This window comes from Drosophila teissieri, unplaced genomic scaffold (assembly GCF_016746235.2).
Source record: "Drosophila teissieri strain GT53w unplaced genomic scaffold, Prin_Dtei_1.1 Segkk10_quiver_pilon_scaf, whole genome shotgun sequence".
Taxonomy (NCBI): Eukaryota; Metazoa; Arthropoda; class Insecta; order Diptera; family Drosophilidae; genus Drosophila; species Drosophila teissieri.
The window spans coordinates 569,424-589,923 of NW_025224980.1; the positions used below are offsets into that span (position 1 = coordinate 569,424).

At 37.6% G+C, this 20,500-nt stretch overlaps 1 protein-coding gene across 5 annotated transcripts in view; it reads left to right on the forward strand.

The window, feature by feature from the left end:
• The window catches only part of LOC122625474 (sialin), an 89,115-nt gene extending 69,308 nt beyond the window's left edge, over nucleotides 1–19,807 (forward strand). For 4 of the 5 annotated variants that reach the window (XM_043805567.1, XM_043805566.1, XM_043805565.1 and 1 more), the window contains 3 exons: nucleotides 7,610–7,767; nucleotides 7,830–8,900; nucleotides 19,513–19,807. In XM_043805567.1, coding sequence (XP_043661502.1) covers nucleotides 7,610–7,767; nucleotides 7,830–8,900; nucleotides 19,513–19,713 — 1,430 coding nt within the window. In that variant the 3' untranslated portion in view covers nucleotides 19,714–19,807. The remainder of the gene's footprint in view (nucleotides 1–7,609; nucleotides 7,768–7,829; nucleotides 8,901–19,512) is intronic. The other variant, XM_043805569.1, reaches the window with a different exon arrangement.
• Nucleotides 19,808–20,500: the final 693 nt, after the last annotated feature.

The following is a 20,500-nucleotide window of genomic DNA, read 5'->3' on the forward strand; positions in this document are numbered from 1 at the left end:
TGTGAACTGTGGGGCGTTCTTTGTATCGGCTCTATTGACGGTTGAACTGTTTTTTGACAGAGGAAATATGAAGGTCATTTGCTAGGGCTTCGTTCCTGATGTACCAATCCTCATTTGCAATTATGCGCAGCGCCCGGTTTTGATTTCATTGGTCTTTCATAACATTTGCAGTGCCCCATATTTGGATGCAGAAGGAGGGTGACCACAATCGATTTTCATAGCAACACTTTGTTGCCAAATTCTCAAATTCTCCCTCCCACACTATCAAATTACCATAATTATTTTCCTTCGACAGTCACTGCAATCAATGCATTAAAATAATTAGCCTCTGGGTGTAAATAAATTGCTACACAAAAAACATAAAATGATTCTCAGAGGCTTAGCTGCAACGTGTAATTAATGTGTAGACGCCGTGATATGTTCATGCAATGCAAGGCAACTAAATTAAATACCTAGGTGAATCCAGACTAGCTCAATGAAGGAAAAGTTTACAAGGGGGAAGGTGCGATATGGCCGAATCCATACAACCGACTCTTTCCGTTTATATTAGGCTATATCAAGCTGCTGTACATTTTTGGGAGAGATATGTGTACCTCCTTTACTAAAGCGAATGATGGAATTCCTTTCTCTGGCAAACGCTATTCGTTTGTACTAGTCACAGAAGCAATTAGGGAAAGATTGAGGGAGGAAGCAATATGGCTACTCCGTTCATCTGTTTGAAATAATGCTTTGTTTTCCGGTCCTCTAACTCCGCTGAAGGCCAATTAAATTTACTTATTTAGGGATTATTAAATAGATTTTTCACGGATTTTTACCCGTAAATACGAGTTGAAAAGTTAATTTATTTCTAAGACAGATATTGGTCTGCGAAAGAAATATTATTTAAAGCTGGTAATTTAAAGATTTTTTTGTGAAAAATATTTACTCATACCAGTATCAGCTCAATGTATTAAAGCACGTGTTTAAGCATTTAGATTTCACTGATGCTTGCGCAGTGCAAAAAATTTGGAAAATGTTAATAGGTTGCTTTAATATTATAAAGCTAGCTCCATACTGGATGCTTAAGCATATAATGTTTTATTGCTTTAGACTCATCTTTCGCACCTTATTAACCAAGTAACGGGTCACCTGACTTTAGAAGAAGAAACGAGGAAATATTTAAATATAAGTTAGATATAACTATGGTTCAAATAAGTTTATAATAATCCCTTTCAGAGCGGCAGAGAGCCAGAATTAGAGATAATATGATAAAATCTATTAAAGTCTGAACATAATACTCTGTACATTGATTTAAAATTAGGGGTACGTAATTTCTAGAGAATCTGCTTGGATCTGAAAAGTTTAACCGACTAATCAAGTCGGAATTATCAACTTCACCACAAATAAATACTGTTCCAAGCGGCTTTCTACGGTCAGCTAGGGAAGGTAAATTAATTAGCATTAGTCTACTCGAATAAGGAGGTAATGAAAAATTGCATCCGAATTTAGGCGTCGTAAGTCAAACAGTAAAAAGTTTTTTTGAAACGATTCAATGCGGTCCGAGTGAACTCCGTATTGTGGACTCCAAATAGGTTATCCATACTCAAGAACCGGACGGACAAGTCATAAAAGGATCATCAAATTCCTTTGACCTAATAGACGAAATATGATATGAAAATTTAATTTTAGAATTCACAAGAACATCAAGATCTCCAGCCAATGGTATTCTGTCCAAAGAGCAACCACTTAGAGTGTAAGTCGCGTTTACAAAGCCTAGGTCAAGTAAACGACCAAGAGAATTTTGAGTATTAATCATTTGCGACATCGATATGTCGAGCAAGCCGTCAATAACGTCATGTTTTGCAATAGGGAGAAAAATTGTATGTATCTTTACAATACTCACCACAATACGGATTTCAACCCGCTCAATAGAGCTTTTCATTAAAGTATATATGTATGTATGTACCTATAATCACGGTAATGCACATTAAAACAAGAGAGAATGCTATAGTCGAGATCCCCGACTATCTGATACCCGTTACTCAGCTAATGAAAGTGCGAAGGAGTCTTCAGCACTGACAGTTTTTGGCGGTTTGTGAGCGCTAGACTGGGCGTGGCAAATCATTAGAAATTTACAAGACTAATACAAAAATGAAAAAATATCAAAACATTTTTCAAAAGTGTGGGCGTAGCAGTTTTGTGCGGTTTTTGGTCGTTAGAGTGGGCGTGACAAAAAGTTTTTTTGGCAAATCGTTAGAAACATACAAGATTAATACAAAAATAAAAAAATATCCAAAAATTTTTCAAAAGTGTGGGCGTGGCAGTTTTAGGCGGTTTTTGGGCGTTAGAGTGGGCGGGGCAACATGAATCGACAAACTTGCGCTGCTTCTATGTCTCTGGAGTTTGCATGCTGAATCTCAACTTTCAAGACGTCTTCTAGCTTCAAAGCGAACGGTCGTGTTTTTTTTCTGCGCTCCGAATTTATTTTTGTTTTGCTAAATCCAGAGGTGGATTTTAACAAATTCTTTAATAATTCAATTTCGTAATGCGTACTAGTTCCGTTCCGTTCGCTTCGCGAGTGAATCTTTTGTGATATGTGCATTATTTTAATAAATTATAAATAAATAAATCTGTTCTCTTTCTGTCTTTGCGTTTTGTTTACTCTCTCTTTCGTGCGTTGTCCGTAGTGCTGTTTGGTTTGTTTTTGTACTTAACTGCACGGTGCACCCGCTCTCTCGCTCTCCCACACAAAATCCTAAAGTGCAGACTGCGCTCTTGCGGTACACTTTCTGATTTTGTCATTCGGTACAGTGGTCAAAACCCAATTAAATATGGAAACCAATGTTGTCTGCTTCCATAACAAATGCCGTCAGGTAATAAAGCCTGCGCAATCAAAAATGACCTGTTGGCTATGTGATAGAATGGTGCACACTAAGTGCGCCGGTTTTAACGGCCGAACAAGTGATGACCTAGCTAAAGGCCCTAATCTAAAATACTGTTGTGATACTTGCCTAGGAGTTGCGAATGAAATGCAACTCTTTATGCGCCAAACGAAAGGTGGCTTGAAAGGACTGATCAACAGTTTTGGCGTGGCTAGAGATAGTTTTCGTCGAGCTGATGATCTTCTTTCTGCGCTTGACTCACAATTTAATAGCCTCAAACTATTAGAAGAATCTCCAAAGCGCAAGAAAGCCGCTGGTGGTAGGCTGCCTAAGGGGAATGCCCCGCAACCTTCGGCAAGTGATCAACAGGACTCCACAGCTGATCAGTTGACGATCGCAGCAAACCCTCAAATGTTGCTTAGATCGGCAGCTAAAAAAGATTCGGTGCAATTCGATCAATCGGTTGTGGAGGGAGTCCAGCCTGGGATTGCTACAGATACCGTTTTGTCCGCACTGGTTTCTCAACCGGTGATTCCACCCGTCCCGAATAGTTTATTGAGTCCGGACTACCGACACAAGTTGACACTTCAGAAATACAACCTGCAGTGCCAAAACTCCTCTCGTTGGTTCCACTAAAGAAACAAATTTTTGTTTCTCGGCTTTCTTCTGATCAAACATCATCTGATCTACTGTCTTATACACAAAACAAAATACAAAAAAACCGACAACATAAAAGTGGAAAAAATGTAACTTTTCTTATGCTAGGGACATCTCATCTTTCAAGATAACTTTCCAAAATGAGCTATTCTCAAGCATATGTTCTGGTGATTTTTGGCCGGATTGTATGATTGTGAAAGAGTTTGAAGCTAAGATTAAAAATAGAAAAAAAGGGCCCGTGGGAATTAAACTTCCCACAAGTGGCCATATCACTGCCCCATCCTCCTCTACTACTTCTACTTCCTTATCTTAAAAAAACTAAAATCTAGTCTCACTACCTGTTATCAAAATGTAAGAGGCTTGTGAAGTAAGCTAACTAATTTGTATTCTAATAGCCATTCCTTTGCATCCCATATTATTGTGTTTACAGAGACTTGGTTAAAACCGGAGATACTTAACTCCGAAGTTTTCCCAGGTATGTACACAGTATACAGGCATGATCGTCCCTCGAGGCGGGGAGGTGGAGTCCTAATTGCTGTTAGGTCTACCCTCACGTCGGAGGAGGTACTTTTTGATGAGTTCCGTAACTTAGAATTCTTATGCGTAAAGCTGTCATTTTCTGATAGCTATGTTTATATTACGTGCTCGTACATTCCGCCGTCTTCTGAATTTCCTGAATATATTAACCATTTGTCCGCTATCCAATCCGTTTCAAACAGACTGTCCGATAGGGACCAACTAGTTGTTCTAGGTGACTTTAGTATACCAGGCACAAAGTGGTCCACAGAAGAACAGTCGAATATGCTCCTGCCTATAGCACAGCATGACTTTATTGACGGCTTGCTTGACATATCGTTGTCGCAAGTTAATTATATTCGAAATTCTCTTGGTCGTTTATTGGATCTATGTTTTGTTACAAGTCCTGAAAGTGTGTTTCTGACTAGAGTAGCACCTCTTAGTCAACCAGTAGATCCATACCATCCAACTTTCGAGATGACAATCGACACAGGTACCGTATTAAAAGAGAGGCTAGATAAGTCAACCAAACGAATTCATTGTTTTTGTAAGGCAAACTTTCGGAGGCTAAATCTTGTTATATCTGGCTTTAATTGGTCCGATCTATATTCTTGCAACATAATGGCCGATGCCATAGATATTTTTTATACTGCAATTAAATCATTTTTCAACTCTTGTGTTCCGATGTACTATCCGTCTACCTCTAACAAACCTCCTTGGTTTAAAAAAGAGTTGACACATCTAGGAAATGTTAAGTCCAGACTTTATATAAAATTTAAAAATAACGGTTCTCAATCTATATTTTCTAAATATGTAAGTGCTCGTTTAAATTTTACCGTGCCTAACGCTCAGTGTTATAAGAATTATCTAAACCGTTGTAAGTTCCAGTTCGCACAGGATCCCAAACAGTTTTATAATTTCGTTAACACTAAGCGCAAAACAACCAGTTATCCTTCCTCGCTATTTTTTGAAAATACTTCGGTAACATCGGATCAGGCAATAGCCGATCTATTTGCCAAGTTTTTTCAAACCACATATTCTACGTTACCTCATTCCGAACGGCCTTACTCTTACGCGGTATCAAAGTCAAATTTAATATTCTTTCCCACTTTAAACGAAAGCTCACTGCTTTATGATCTTCAGCGAGTTAAGCCTGTCTATTTGCCAGGTCCCGACGGAAATTAGATTCTGTGCGGAAGCCTTGTGCAAACCTCTACTAAAACCCCCAAATATGGAAGGAGTCCTTTGTGATCCCTCTCCATAAAAAAGGTAGCAAATCGGATGCAAGCAATTACAGAGGAATCTCCAAATTGTCTGCTATCCCTAAGCTTTTTGAAAACGTTATCACTCCTCATTTGCAGCACCTTTGTAGGTCAATTATATCACCATGTCAGCATGGGTTCATGAAACGCAGATCAACAACTACTAACCTTCTGGAGCTAAACTCCTTCGTAGTACAGGGCTTCAAAAATAATCTTCAAACAGATGTCATTTATACGGATTTTAGTAAAGCATTCGACTCTGTTAATCATTCACTTTTATTAAAAAATCTTGATTTATTAGGTTTCCCTGTTGATCTCCTAAATTGGATTCCAAGTTATCTGAATGGCAGGACGCAACGTGTCCTCTTTAAAAATTCTCTTTCTTGTATTCTCCGAGTCACATCCGGCGTCCCACAAGGGAGCCACCTAGGTCCGCTCCTTTTTACCTTATTTATTAACGACCTTCCCTTAATAATAAATCATTCGCGTGTACTAATGTACGCTGATGATGTAAAATTATGCTTGCAATATACGAACATTTCTCGCCATTTGGACTTACAATCCGATCTAGATTGCTTTCAAGCCTGGTGCCGTGATAACGTATTAAACTTAAGTGTAAAGTTATGACCTTTTGTCGTGCCAACTCAATGCACGCAACTTACACTTTAAGCGGGTGCTCTTTGGACAGAATAACTCATGTTGATGATCTTGGTGTTCTTCTGGACCCCAAACTTAAATTTTCAGACCATATTTCGTCTATTGTCAATAAGTTAGGGGTGTGCTTGGTTTTATAAAACGGTGGTCAAAGGAATTTGATGATCCTTACATGACCAAAACCTTATTTATTTCTCTAGTCCGTCCGATCGTCGAGTATGGATCACCTGTTTGGAGTCCACAATATGAAGTTTACTCGGACCGCATTGAATCGGTTCAAAAGAACTTCTTACTTTTTGCCTTACGGCGCCTTAATTGGGATGCAAACCTTAGATTACCTCCTTATTCAAGTAGATTAATGTTAATTAACTTACCCTCCTTAGCTAACCGTAGAACGATGCTTGGAACAGTCTTTATTTTTAACCTTATTCGTGGTGAAGTGGACTTCGTGGTGAAGTCCCGACTTGGTTAGTCGGCTAAACTTCAATGTTCCAAGCAGATTTACTAGAAATTACGTACCTCTAATTTTAAATCATTGTAGATCTATCTATGAGTTGCATGATCCCTACAGAGTATTATGTTCTGACTATAATAGATTCTATCCTATTATCTCTAATTCTGACTCTCTGCCGTTCTTAAAGCGATCAATACTAACGTACTTAACCAATTCTTAGATCTTACTACTAGTATACATATATTTCCTCGTCCTTTACTGTCTTCTATATCGCGTCTATCTTTCCGCGATTCGAGACGTACGATACACGGCAGCGCCCTTCGGTCGGTTGGGCGGGAGGTGTGGCCGTGGCTGGGGACTCGCGAAAACAAAAAAAAGGTTTTATAGTTCCTGACGTTCATACGGACGGACAGACGGACGTGGCCAGGTCGACTCGGCTATTGATCCTGATCAAGAATATATATACTTTATATGGTCGGAAACGCTTCCGTCTCCCTGTTACTCACTTTTCAACGAATCTAGTATACCCTTTTACTCTACGAGTAACGGGTTCCCCGGCTATCTGATACCCGTTACTCAGCTATTGGAAGTGCGCAGGAGTGTCTTCAACATTGACAGTTTTTGGCGGCTTTTGGGCGTTAGAGTGGGCGTGGCAAAATTTAAAAGTGTGGGCGTGGCTGTTTTGGGCGGGTTGTGGGCGTTAGGGTGGGCTGGGAAAATAGTTTACCTGAAAATCGATTCAAATTTACAAAGCTATTAGAAATATAACAAAATATCAAAACATTGGACGTTAAAGTTTTGGGCGGTTTGTTAGCGTTAGAGTGGGCATGGCAAAAAGTTGTTCAGCAAATCGATAGAAATTTACAAGACTACCAAAGAAATAAAAAAATATCAAAACAAGTGTGAGCGTGGCAGTTTTGGCCGGTTTGTGGGCCTTTGAGCAAAATGGGTCAAAAAACTTGCTCTGCGTCTATGTCTCTAGAATCTGTATGCTTAATCTCAACCTTCTAGCTTTAGTTCCTGAGACCTCGCCGTTCATGCGGACAGACGGGCATGGCCAGATCGACTCGGCTATTGATCCTGATTAATATAGAATATATATACTTCCTTCTGCCTGTTACATACTTTTCAACGAATCTAGTATACGCTTTTACTTTACAAGTAACGGGTAAAAATATGTTTATACTTAATTTATTTATTTTCAGACAAAATTCCAGCGCGCTTGGTGCTTTATTTTCTGTCGTGGTCTGGCTTTCTGGTCTCTTTTATGATGCGCAATGATATGAATTTTGCATTGGTAGCAATGATGTCGAACGACAATTCAACACAAAAGCAATCTGTTAACGAATCGCAGCAAATTCTGGTAATATAAAAAATAGTAATTTATTTGTACATACACCAAAATATAATAATGAACATTTTTAGGGTAGTGGCACTGATGACCAAAGAACAATAGTAAAATCTGTTATAATAAGTTCTTTCTATTGGTGCTATGTGTTATCCCAGGTGGTTGGAGGGGTTGCCACAGAATTGTTTGGAACCAAGTGCGTATTTGGATGGTCACAGTTAGCAACAGCTCTATGTAGTTTTATGATGCCGTCAGCCGGGCAATTACATTACATAGCTGTCATTGTGTTACGGTCTATTCAGGGATTTGCCTCTGGTTTGACGTGGCCTGCCATGTATGCAATAGTTGGATATTGGATACCCCTTACGGAACGTTCACGATTTATGTCAAGTTTTCAAGGTTTTAGCATTGGTATTGGTTTAACGTATCCGCTGTGTGGATTTATTTTATCAGAATGGGGTTGGCCATATATTTTTTATACTACTGGTACTTTAGGGCTTGGATGGTGTATACTATGGTATTTACTTGCTTTTAATACACCACGCGAGCACCCTCGTATTGCTGAAGATGAATTAAATTATATAGAACTTAACGTAAGAAACGAAGTAAACAGCAATGTCAAAATTAAAGTACCTTGGCTGCAAATATTTAAATCCATACCTGCTTGGGCAATTGCTGTAACAACTTTTGGTCGAATATTTGTTCATTACATTTTTATTGTTAATGGTCCGACATTTATGGGAAGTGTTTTAAAATTTAATTTTGAAACAAATGGTTTTCTTTCTGGAGTTCCATTTATTTGCTCATACATATCATCAGTTTTTTTTTGTTATATTGCCGACAAAATTGTATTGTATAAGGTTTTAAATCTTACTAATGTAAGAAAAGTATTTACTGCTCTATCACAAATTATTCCAGGGGTGTTAATATACTGTATCGGTTATATAGACAATGTGTATATTTTGTTAACGGTATGGTTTATAGCGGTGATATTTATTACTGCATCTTATGCTGGAGCTATGGCCAATATAATTGACTTAGCGCCAAATCATGGTCATTCCGCAGCTGTTTTAGCATTTTGCCAAACAATTCATATGTCTGCGTCTTTTATATCGCCGCTGACGGCTGGATTTATCGTCACCCAAGAGGTAAAGTATAGAATATTATTTAATATTGTAGATACAAAACACAATAAGTATTCTAACGATGTAGGACAACGCAGTCAAAGGGCAATGCTATTTATTTCACTTTATACACCTAGAGTAAAAACGTATACTATATTCGCTTCAATGTAACAATGAGATTGGCCGACCCTATAAAGTGATCAGAATCACTGTCCGTCTGCCTGTATGAAATATCGGGAACCACAAAAACTCGATAGTTGACAGGCATCGTAATCCTGTTTCAGAAGATTACCACGCTCGTTTTTTTACACAAAACAAACCGTATAACAAACTATCACGCCCACACTTTCTAAAAATCCCAATATTTCAAACCAGAGTTAAATTAGAACGCATCTGCTTTCTAAATTACGTACAGGGTTCAAGGATTATATTAGTATCCCATAACCATTTAATTCATTTTAAGTTTAATTTAAGTATTTTTAGCGTTTAGGGCCTTTGTATATGAACATCGTGGGAGTGGTAAAATCGTTGCTGGTATATTTGAGGAAATTCAAAGAAAATAAGGCAGGGTATACAATCTCCGAACACCAATTTTTGTACTTCTAAAAAATATGCAAATCAGCAGCTCAACAACAAGGAGGGCATAAATTGTTATGCCAATGTACTGGTGTATTTACTCGTCGCAACATCCAAAATTTCTACAACACAAGGGAGGGATATGCTGAGGTTTGAGACGTACTGTGGAACCAGAAGACCGCCATCCTGAGAACAATGTTTTAAGGGGGCCCGTCACAGATTTACCAGGGCTCTAAACCTTGAAGAAGCTTGAAAAAGCTGAAATTATTTAGGCGAAGTTGCAAAAGTAAAAAAGCAATCGAAACCAGACTCCAATTGATATTGCAAAATTAAAATCAAAAGTCCTAATAACTCCAAATATTATATATTAACTCCCAAATTGTGCAATTAATGTCTTTTGTGAACTTTTGTATGCCATTTTGTTTAAAATGTGGAAAAAGGTCACACAATACAAACTCATAACTTTACTCTCGTTTTAGTCAAAAGTACTCCAAAAATTTAAAGTGCATAATCCCATATCTATAAGTGCACAATGTTATTCCGGCACATCAATTTTGGTTTGGATAAATTCATAGAACTAGAGAGCAAGAGCAAGCAGAACAACAGCAGAATTACGAACGACAATTGGAAATTGGGAAATTCAAGATTACTTGACTTTCAACACGCTTTCGACAATTTTTTTTTTTTTCTTTTTTTTTACGCGCAAGTCCCACGGCCACAACTCCCGCCCAACCGACCGAGGGGCGCTGCCGTGTATCGTACGGCTCGAATCGCGGGAAGATAGACGCGATATAGAAGACAGTAAAGGACGAGGAAATATATGTATGTATATAGTAGTAAGATCTAAGAATTCGTTAAGTACGTTAGTATTGATCGCTTTTAAAACGGCAGAGAGTCAGAATTAGAGATAATAGGATAGAATCTATTATATTCAGAACATAATACTCTGTAGGGATCATGCAACCATAGTTAGATATACAATGATTTAAAATTAGAGGTACGTAATTTCTAGTAAATCTGCTTGGAACAGTGAAGTTTAGCCGACTAACCAAGTCGGGACTTCACCACGAAGTCCACTTCACCACGAATAAGGTTAAAAGGTTTGCATCCCAATTAAGGCGCCGTAAGGAAAAAGTAAGAAGTTCTTTTGAACCGATTCAATGCGGTCCGAGTAAACTTCATATTGTGGACTCCAAACAGGTGATCCATACTCGACGATCGGACGGACTAGAGAAATAAATAAGGTTTTGGTCATGTAAGGATCATCAAATTCCTTTGACCACCGTTTTATAAAACCAAGCACACCCCTGGCCTTATTGACAATAGACGAAATATGGTCTGAAAATTTAAGTTTAGGGTCAAGAAGAACACCAAGATCATCAACATGTGTTATTCTGTCCAAAGAGCACCCACTTAAAGTATAAGTTGCGTGCATTGAGTGGGCACGAAAAAAGGTCATAACTTTACACTTAGAGCCATTTAAGTTTAATACGTTATCACGGCACAATGTTTGAAAGCAATCTAGATCGGATTGTAAGTCCAAATGGCGAGATAGTACACGCGAATGATAAATAAGGTAAAATGGAGCGGACCTAGGTGGCTCTCTTGTGGGACGCCGGATGGGACTCGGAGAATACAAGAAAGAGAATTTTTAAAGAGGACCCGTTGCGTCCTGCCATTCAGATAACTTAGAATCCAATTTAGGAGATCAACAGGAAACCTAATAAATCTAGTTTTTTTATTAAAAGTGAATGATTAACAGAGTCGAATGCTTTACTAAGTCCGTATAAATGACATCTGTTTGAAGATTATTTTGGAAGCCCTGTACTACGAAGGAGTTTAGCTCCAGAAGGTTAGTAGTTGTTGATCTGCGTTTCATGAACCCATGCTGACATGGTGAAATAATTGACCTACAAAGGTGCTGCAAATGAGGAGTGATATCGTTTTCAAAAAGCTTAGGGATAGCAGACAATTTGGAGATTCCTCTGTAATTGCTTGCATCAGATTTGCTACCTTTTTTATGGAGAGGGATCACAAAGGACTCCTTCCATATTTGGGGGTTTTAGTAGAGGTTTGCACAAGGCTTCCGCACAGAATCTAATTTCCGTCGGGACCTGGCAAATAGACAGGCTTAACTCGCTGAAGATCATAAAGCAGTGAGCTTTCGTTTAAAGTGGGCCAGAATATTAAATTTGACTTTGATACCGCGTAAGAGTAAGGCCGTTCGGAATGAGGTAACGTAGAATATGTGGTTTGAAAAAACTTGGCAAATAGATCGGCTATTGCCTGATCCGATGTTACCGAAGTATTTTCAAAAAATAGCGAGGAAGGGTAACTGGTTGTTTTGCGCTTAGTGTTAACGAAATTATAAAACTGTTTGGGATCCTGTGCGAACTGGAACTTACAACGGTTTAGATAATTCTTATAACACTGAGCGTTAGGCACGGTAAAATTTAACCGAGCACTTACATATCTAGAAAATATAGATTGAGAACCGTTATTTTTAAATTTTATATAAAGTCTGGACTTAACATTTCCTAGATGTGTCAACTCTTTTTTAAACCAAGGAGGTTTGTTAGAGGTAGACGGATAGTACATCGGAACACAAGAGTTGAAAAATGATTTAATTGCAGTATAAAAAATATCTATGGCATCGGCCATTATGTTGCAAGAATATAGATCGGACCAATTAAAGCCAGATATAAAAAGATTTAGCCTCCGAAAGTTTGCCTTACAAAAACAATGAATTCGTTTGGTTGACTTATCTAGCCTCTCTTTTAATACGGTACCTGTGTCGATTGTCATCTCGAAAGTTGGATGGTATGGATCTACTGGTTGACTAAGAGGTGCTACTCTAGTCAGAAACACACTTTCAGGACTTGTAACAAAACATAGATCCAATAAACGACCAAGAGAATTTCGAATATAATTAACTTGCGACAACGATATGTCAAGCAAGCCGTCAATAAAGTCATGCTGTGCTATAGGCAGGAGCATATTCGACTGTTCTTCTGTGGACCACTTTGTGCCTGGTATACTAAAGTCACCTAGAACAACTAGTTGGTCCCTATCGGACAGTCTGTTTGAAACGGATTGGATAGCGGACAAATGGTTAATATATTCAGGAAATTCAGAAGACGGCGGAATGTACGAGCACGTAATATAAACATAGCTATCAGAAAATGACAGCTTTACGCATAAGAATTCTAAGTTACGGAACTCATCAAAAAGTACCTCCTCTGACGTGAGGGTAGACCTAACAGCAATTAGGACTCCACCTCCCCGCCTGGAGGGACGATCATGCCTGTATACTGTGTACATACCTGGGAAAACTTCGGAGTTAAGTATCTCCGGTTTTAACCAAGTCTCTGTAAACACAATAATATGGGATGAAAAGGAATGGCTATTAGAATACAAATTAGTTAGCTTACTTCACAAGCCTCTTACATTTTGATAACAGGTAGTGAGACTAGATTTTAGTTTTTTGAAGATAAGGAAGTAGAAGTAGTAGAGGAGGATGGGGCAGTGATCTGACCACTTGTGGGAAGTCTAGTTCCCACGGGCCCTTTTTTTCTATTTTTAATCTTAGCTTCAAATTCTTTCACAATCATACTTTCCGGCCAAAAATCGCCAGAACATATGGTTGAGAATAGCTCATTTGGGACAGTTATCTTAAAAGATGAGATGTCCCTAGCATAAGAAAAGTTAAATTTTTCCACTTTTATGTTGTCGGCTTTTGTTTTGTCTTGTATATAAGACAGTACATCAGATGATGTTTGATCAGGGGAAAGCCGAGAAACAAAAATTTGTTTCTTTAGTGGAACCACCGAGAGGGGTTTTGGCACTGCAGGTTGTATTTCTGAAGTGCCAACTTGTGCCGGTAGTCCGGACTCAATATTCCTTTGTGGTGGTGGTGTAAACTATTCGGGACGGGTGGAATCACCGGTTGAGAAACCAGTGCGGACAAAACGGAATCTGTAGCAATCCCAGGCTGGACTCCCTCCACAACCGATTGATCGAATTGCACCGAATCTTTTTTAGCTGCCGATCTAAGCAACATTTGAGGGTTTGCTGCGATCGTCAACTGATCAGCTGTGGAGTCCTGTTGATCACTTGCCGAAGGTTGCGGGGCATTCCCCTTAGGCAGCCTACCACCAGCGCCTTTCTTGCGCTTTGGAGATTCTTCTAATAGTTTAAGGCTATTAAATTTCGAATCAAGCGCAGAAAGAAGATCATCAGCTCGACGAAAACTATCTCTAGCCACGCCAAAACTGTTGATCAGTCCTTTCAAGCCACCTTTAGTTTGGCGCATAAAGAGTTGCATTTCATTCGCAACTCCTAGGCAAGTATCACAACAGTATTTTAGATTAGGGCCTTTAGCTAGGTGATCACTTGTTCGGCCGTTGCACCATTCTATCAGATAGCCAACAGGTCATTTTTGATTGCTCAGGCTTTATTACCTGACGGCATTTGTTATGGAAGCAGACAACATTGGTTTCCATATTTAATTGGGTTTTGACCACTGTACCGAATGACAAAATCAAAAAATGTACCGCAAGAGCGCAGTCTGCACTTTAGGATTTTGTGTGGGAGAGCGAGAGAGCGGGTGCACCGTGCAGTTAAGTACAAAAACAACACCAAACAGCACTACGAACAACGCACGAAAGAGAGAGTAAACAAAACGCAAAGACAGAAAGAGAACAGATTGAATTAATTTATTAAAATAATGCACATATCACCAAAGATTCACTCGCGAAGCGAACGGAACTTTAACTAGTACAGATTACGAAATTGAATTATTAAAGAATTTGTTAAATTCCACCCCTGGATTTATCAAAACAAAAATAAATTCGGAGCGCAGAAAAAAACACGTCCGCTCGCTTTGAAGCTACCTAAGCTTTTTTTGATTACGCCGGTATAATGCATAAAATCAGCGTAATTCGGCAAACACTCACACCCTACTTAAACCGTACCTCTACAATAGAAGTTTTAATATGAAAACTTTAGTGTAGGTCCTCGAGATTCTTAAGGCAGCGTCCTTGAACCAACCTCTATGTCATATGGATAGCGGCTTGCAATGTTGAAACATTTGCAGACGATACCGCGATATAAAATTGGTCCAGATGTCGAATTCAAGCAACAGCTACCCACATTGTGGTATTGAAGAGGTCATTATCAGTCTGGAGTAAAAAAAAAACGAACATACAACGTTTAACTTTAAGAGACAAATATGTTTCTCGATAGCCATGAATAACACGCAACTTTTACAAGCCAAGAAAACTAAAGGCCAATACCGCCATTGGCTTATATCCTATACTAAGTTTGACGCAATACAAATTCCCTGTTCCACCTTTTATATTTACACCGGTTACTCGTCGAGTAAAAGGTAAAAAGTACTAGATTTGTTAAAATTATGTTACAAGTAGGACCCTATAAATTCAGAAAATTCCCAAACTAATAATTTTTACTTTTTAATTAGTCTCGCAAATTTCTTACGATTTTCCAAAAAAAGTTGTTTGCCAGTCCCACTTTTACGCCCCAAAACTGAATTAAAATATTTGTAAGTGTTTTTCGTTTTATTATTTATCTATCCTCTTTCCATCGGTAAACCAAAACATTTTGCCCACGCCTCTTCTAACACCCACATACCGCTCCAACTAGTCACACCCAAATTTGTAAATTTTCTTTTTGATTTTATTATTTTGCTTACCAAATAGAACTCAAATGTATTACAACATTAAAATCAATTTTTTAATATATCCCGATCCCGAAAAAATTAGTGTCATACCAATAGAAATTTACAACACAAATAATAAAATCAAAATTAAACAATTTTTTAAAAGTGTGGGCGTGTCAGTTACAGGTGTTTTGTGGGTGTTAGAGTGGCAACAAACTTACTCTGCGTTTAAGTCTCTGGTAGAAATATGTATATGTCGGGTACAAATATAAGTAATTAATTAGGACTTTTAGTTTTAGTTAAGTTATTTTCTTTTATGTAAAAACACATGCAAAAGTGCCTCCGTTTTTAGTGGTGAATAGTCAACTTTTTTGTTAGGAGGTAAACTCGTTATTACCCGCTATAAAATAGAGCAATGACATCTTTTGACGGAAAATCTTGTGTCTGTATCCTAAAGACGACCCCATTGTTTTACGATCAAGTGTTAACAAAGCTTGCGGGGCATATATCCTTGCGAGCATCGCTTTGTGAGTTACACACATGTAAACCAATAAAATGGTTTATAATTTATGCGCAATGAGTGTAACACTGGTTTTCAAAAAGTGCAAAAACCTATATGGAAACAAGCAGATAGCCGTCTTCAGCAGCTGATCATGCCAAAAGAAAAGCTGTGAAACGCATTCATGAGATCCTCTGAAAGATTATCGACAGAATTTCAACACTGGATTTGCGATAGCAGAACAGACCACCAATCCAATGCAAAAAGAATGTGTGATGCGTAAATTGCTAAACCGAGAAACACTTCACCAAGAAGAAGCCAACATCAATGAAAAGCGCACAATAATATGCATGCGGATTCCTGGATAGTAAAAAAAAAACAAATCAAAATAATTTAGCCAATGGTTATAGATTATTAATTTAAGGCACTTCTGAAACCCTTAATTACGGTTACCACCATGCTTCATAACCACTGAACAATTTCACCGATTTGGTAATATCCAAGAGATTTTCTAATGCTGAGCTAATAGGCTTCTTTATTATTTTTAATAATAAGACTTAAACAATGTAATTTATTTTAGTTTGTTAGAGTGATAATTGGCATCGATGTGCATATGCATAGTTTACCGAAGGCGAGTTTAGATGCTCCCGCAGCTTTTCCGTTTATATGTATGACTGCTGGCGGGTGCGAGATTGGATTGGATATAATGGATTTCGAAGTACGTAAGCGACACCAGTTTAAGCACCGAAGAAAACCCAATAAGCATAAGCACGCAGCAGCAGCAAAGAGGCGTCAACGCTCTGTAACAACGAGAGCAGAAATAAAGACGCCGCTGATCGACTGAAAAAAGGCAGGAGGACAGAAGCAGCCGATTAAGAAAGAGAATGGCGAGCAGCATAAAAAACAATAACGATCACGAATGAGGGACACCGTATCACTGTGGTTCTGTTCTCCTGTGGTTCGGCTAGACAAATGATGACCACAAGTACGCAAAATTATCGCGGCACATTTATAAAGGATTCTGTAGAGGACCCTATCCTGAATGAGCTCTATTCCTGCCCGTAATAAGCATCCTTATAATTAGTTTTCGAATGTTTTTGTAAGCTGGCTTTTACTTGTTTCATACATAAAAGAATAATGAAATGCCATGTACCAAGAATTACATTTCTCTTAACGATAACTCATGTTATTTTACTGTTTAATTATAACAAAAAAGATTTTCCAAAGGTGATTTAAAAAATTGATTTTTCCATGATTTGTTAATAGAAAGTACGATTCCTCTCAGGTGACCAATGGAATAGAAAACAACATAAGCATACTCGTAGATTATTCATGATCTTATAGGGGTCAACAAAGTAATTGTGTATTTGAATAAGATTACGATTTCAGAAAAATAAGCGACGAAATTTATGTTTTAGTTAAATCAATATATAAATTAAAACGGATTTCTCCAAACAATTATTATACTTTTTTTTATAAACTGAAAGTGTAACAATGCTGAAAATAAGAATGAATGCGATACAAGTTTTTTAGGAACCGTATATAAATTTTCATAATAAGTTTATTACAGATTTTGTTTACCCTATCCCAAAAATAATGAGATATTTGTTAGATAGGACAAACATTTTTTGGAAAAAATTAACATTAATTAGGTTTAAATTAAAAAAAAAAACTTTAAAGAATCAATGGAAGGCTTTTAGTAATTAAAATATAAGTACTACTACTCGTATTTTAGGTAACTTGTGGTTAGGTTTGGTTAAACGGGTAGCTTTTCCAAGAAGGTGAAAACACTCGAAGGCCTTATGGTCCATTGTAATACCCGCAGAAATCATTGCCCAATTTCTTCGTAGGAGTCAAACTCTGGGGAACAAGTAGCGTAGACGTTCCAGTTCCATGATTATTTTGCAGAGTTTTAGATGAACACAAAAATGAGCATAGGTCCAGACAGATTGCATAGATATCCACCAGCTCGGTGTGTTAGCTTACATATAAATATTCTGGCACCTATTCTTTCTTCAATATTTGATCCAGCCGTAAAGATTTTAACTGCGTTCTGCGTTCTGTATTTTGTTATTGTTCGCATCCTACCAAGCAAGCGATGCATAGGTAAGAATCGGCCGGACTACAGCTGTGTACAACCAGTAAAAGATGTAAGGTTGCACTCCTCCACTTCCTCCGAATTTTCTTTGCAGATGTAAAAGGCCCCACACGTTTTCTTCATTCTCTTCTCGCAGTTGCTTATCCTTGGATTACGCCAAGATATTCCGCTACCAGTTTAGTTGAGTACTATATAAGACAGGTAGATTTCCATCAAGATCCTGACTGTCGAAACTTATTATCAGGAATACTGAGTCATCCACAAGATCGCAGAGATTAAGGTTTCTTGAGGTGTGCCCGTTCTACTGTTTTCCTGACATTAGGAAGCAAAAACCAGGAGGCCACGGCTATTTTAGGTTTCCTAAGCACCAACAGCCAATCTCGATTGTCGAGTGGCTGTGGAAATAACAGGACCAGTTGGCGCCAGCGAGCAAGGGTATTTAACCCAGTAGAATAAGGCAAGAACATATTCTCGTTACTTAGTTAATGGAAGTCTAGTACTTCTTTTAAAAATGTGCTTGTATATCGATAAAAATTGGAAAGAAAAATAGTAAAATCAAACAAAATAAAACCAATTTTAATATTGGGAAAAAGGTAGCCCTTTTTGGGTTTGTGGGCTTAAGATTTTGCATGAACAAATTTTGTTTGCATATTGAAAGAAACTAGCAAAACAAATTATAAAATGAAATAAAAGTGTGGGCCTGAAAGTTTTGGTCGTTTCGTAGTTGTTGTTTCTAAATTTATTTATACTTTATACGGTTGGAAGTGTCTTCCTTTACATGTTTCATACACTTCAACGAATGTTGCGAGTAATTGCGAGTTTCCACTGTTCATAATAATCGATCAAATTAAATATTACCAACATTTTTTTTTATGGGAACAATGAGTAACTCCACTAAATCGCGAATAGTACGAACAACAAGTTGAGTTTACTTCAAAATGCTATTTTAAAAATAAATCATTTTTTGTTTATTTACTTATGCTCAATTGTAAAACTATATAAAAAAACCAATGACAGATTTACAAATATATGAATATAATTATAACTCATAAAAAGCGTTATCATGAAATAATTTTCCGTCCATGTTCCAATGCGAATGATAATAGTAAAGCAGTTTTCTGTCGGGTATTCTTTGACTACGATTCTGATAAGTACAGCAACAGTTGTGCCCTTTTTATAAAAAATAAAATTTAAATTAATTTCTAAAATAATTCAAAAAGGCACGCAATTGTTATAGAATTTTTCTTTCGTACCAGCTTTCAAAAACTTTTGAATATAATTTTTTGTGAACAGCGATACCAGATTAGCTTAAAACTCACTGGAGTGCATTATATTTTAATAGTCGGACGCTGACAGTGTTTCGATTAAAAGGAACAATAAAAAATGTATGGTGTTCAATCCCCTATGGAAGACATATTGATTTCAGTCAATTTATAAAGCTGTAAAAAAGAGATTTTGGAGAATATAAAGTACACATATGTATATTTTTGTTCAGTATCAACAGTCATGTTCGTTTGTCAGTTTCTACTTAAAGCTTCTAGTAGCCTTCTTTCCTAAAGTATTCTTTCTATATATATGTATGTATAGTACATATGAACGAGCCGGGTCGGACCTTTATTAAGTTTCTCTTGCCATGATTAAATAAAAATAGTTAAAGGGACTTTTTAGAATAGTGGTATTTTTCTAAACATATCCTTGCAATGTATTTATTGTCAGCGTCTTAAAATCAGTGTGCTTCCTTTCTGATTTCTTTTTTAAATAAATGTATTCTTTTTCTGTATTTTAGGACTCTATTGAGCAATGGCGAAGAGTGTTTGAGGTGTCCGCAATTATTTCAATACTGACTTATCTAATCTATCAACTTTTCGGGACCGCAGAAATACAGACGTGGAATAAAGGGCTACCAGTTGATGATGATGATTCAGATGAAGGAAAGGTTTTATCGACAGCAAAGGATAATTTCGATAATACTGTTGGACCAATTTAAAAATACCGCACTTAGAATAATGAACTGTTTATACAAGATTTGATATACTGTTATATGTTCGCTGTTATAGGAATAAAATATCACAAATATTTTATTTTATTGATTTTTAATGATTTTTTTTATTGACATCATAAAAAATTAAAAATAAGAAAGAATGATTTAGTCGAGTTTCCCGATACCCGTTACTCAGTTTTCATATCAATGCCAATGTTGTCTCGATTGTCCTTTGGCCAATGTTGATGATCTTTGCGTAGAAACTCAGGTCCGATTGTTGATGAATCCAATGTAGAACAATTTGAGAATCGCACCATAAGAACGAGGTTGTCTCTCTGTCAGCGATGATTCAAATGATTTTTCGTTAAAACAGTGCCAACAAAAGTGCTCCACAAAGGTCTAAGATCGCTTCTTGGTGGGAGCAACTCTGGACTTCGATGTGATTAGCTGTACCTTGGTTAGCCCATCTGAGCCCATTTTTGCCACTATGATGATAGGAGTAACTAATCCCAACGGATCAAACAGCGAAAAGGCTATGGACAAAATTAAGCGCTTGGTGACGTGGTCTGAATCTACTCTTGACGAGAACGAAAACATGAATGTGTCCCGTTCTTGGTCCCATTTTAGGCCAAGCGTGCTCGTTACCATTTCGTCGTCCAACTGGAAATGTTTGACTGATTGTCCATGAAATTTTCGGCTAGATATGACAAACTGCGTATGGCTAGATACGGTGCAGCCGCTGTGCAATAAGTTACAGTATTCAATGAGAAGGTGCTTAGTGGTTATGATAGCA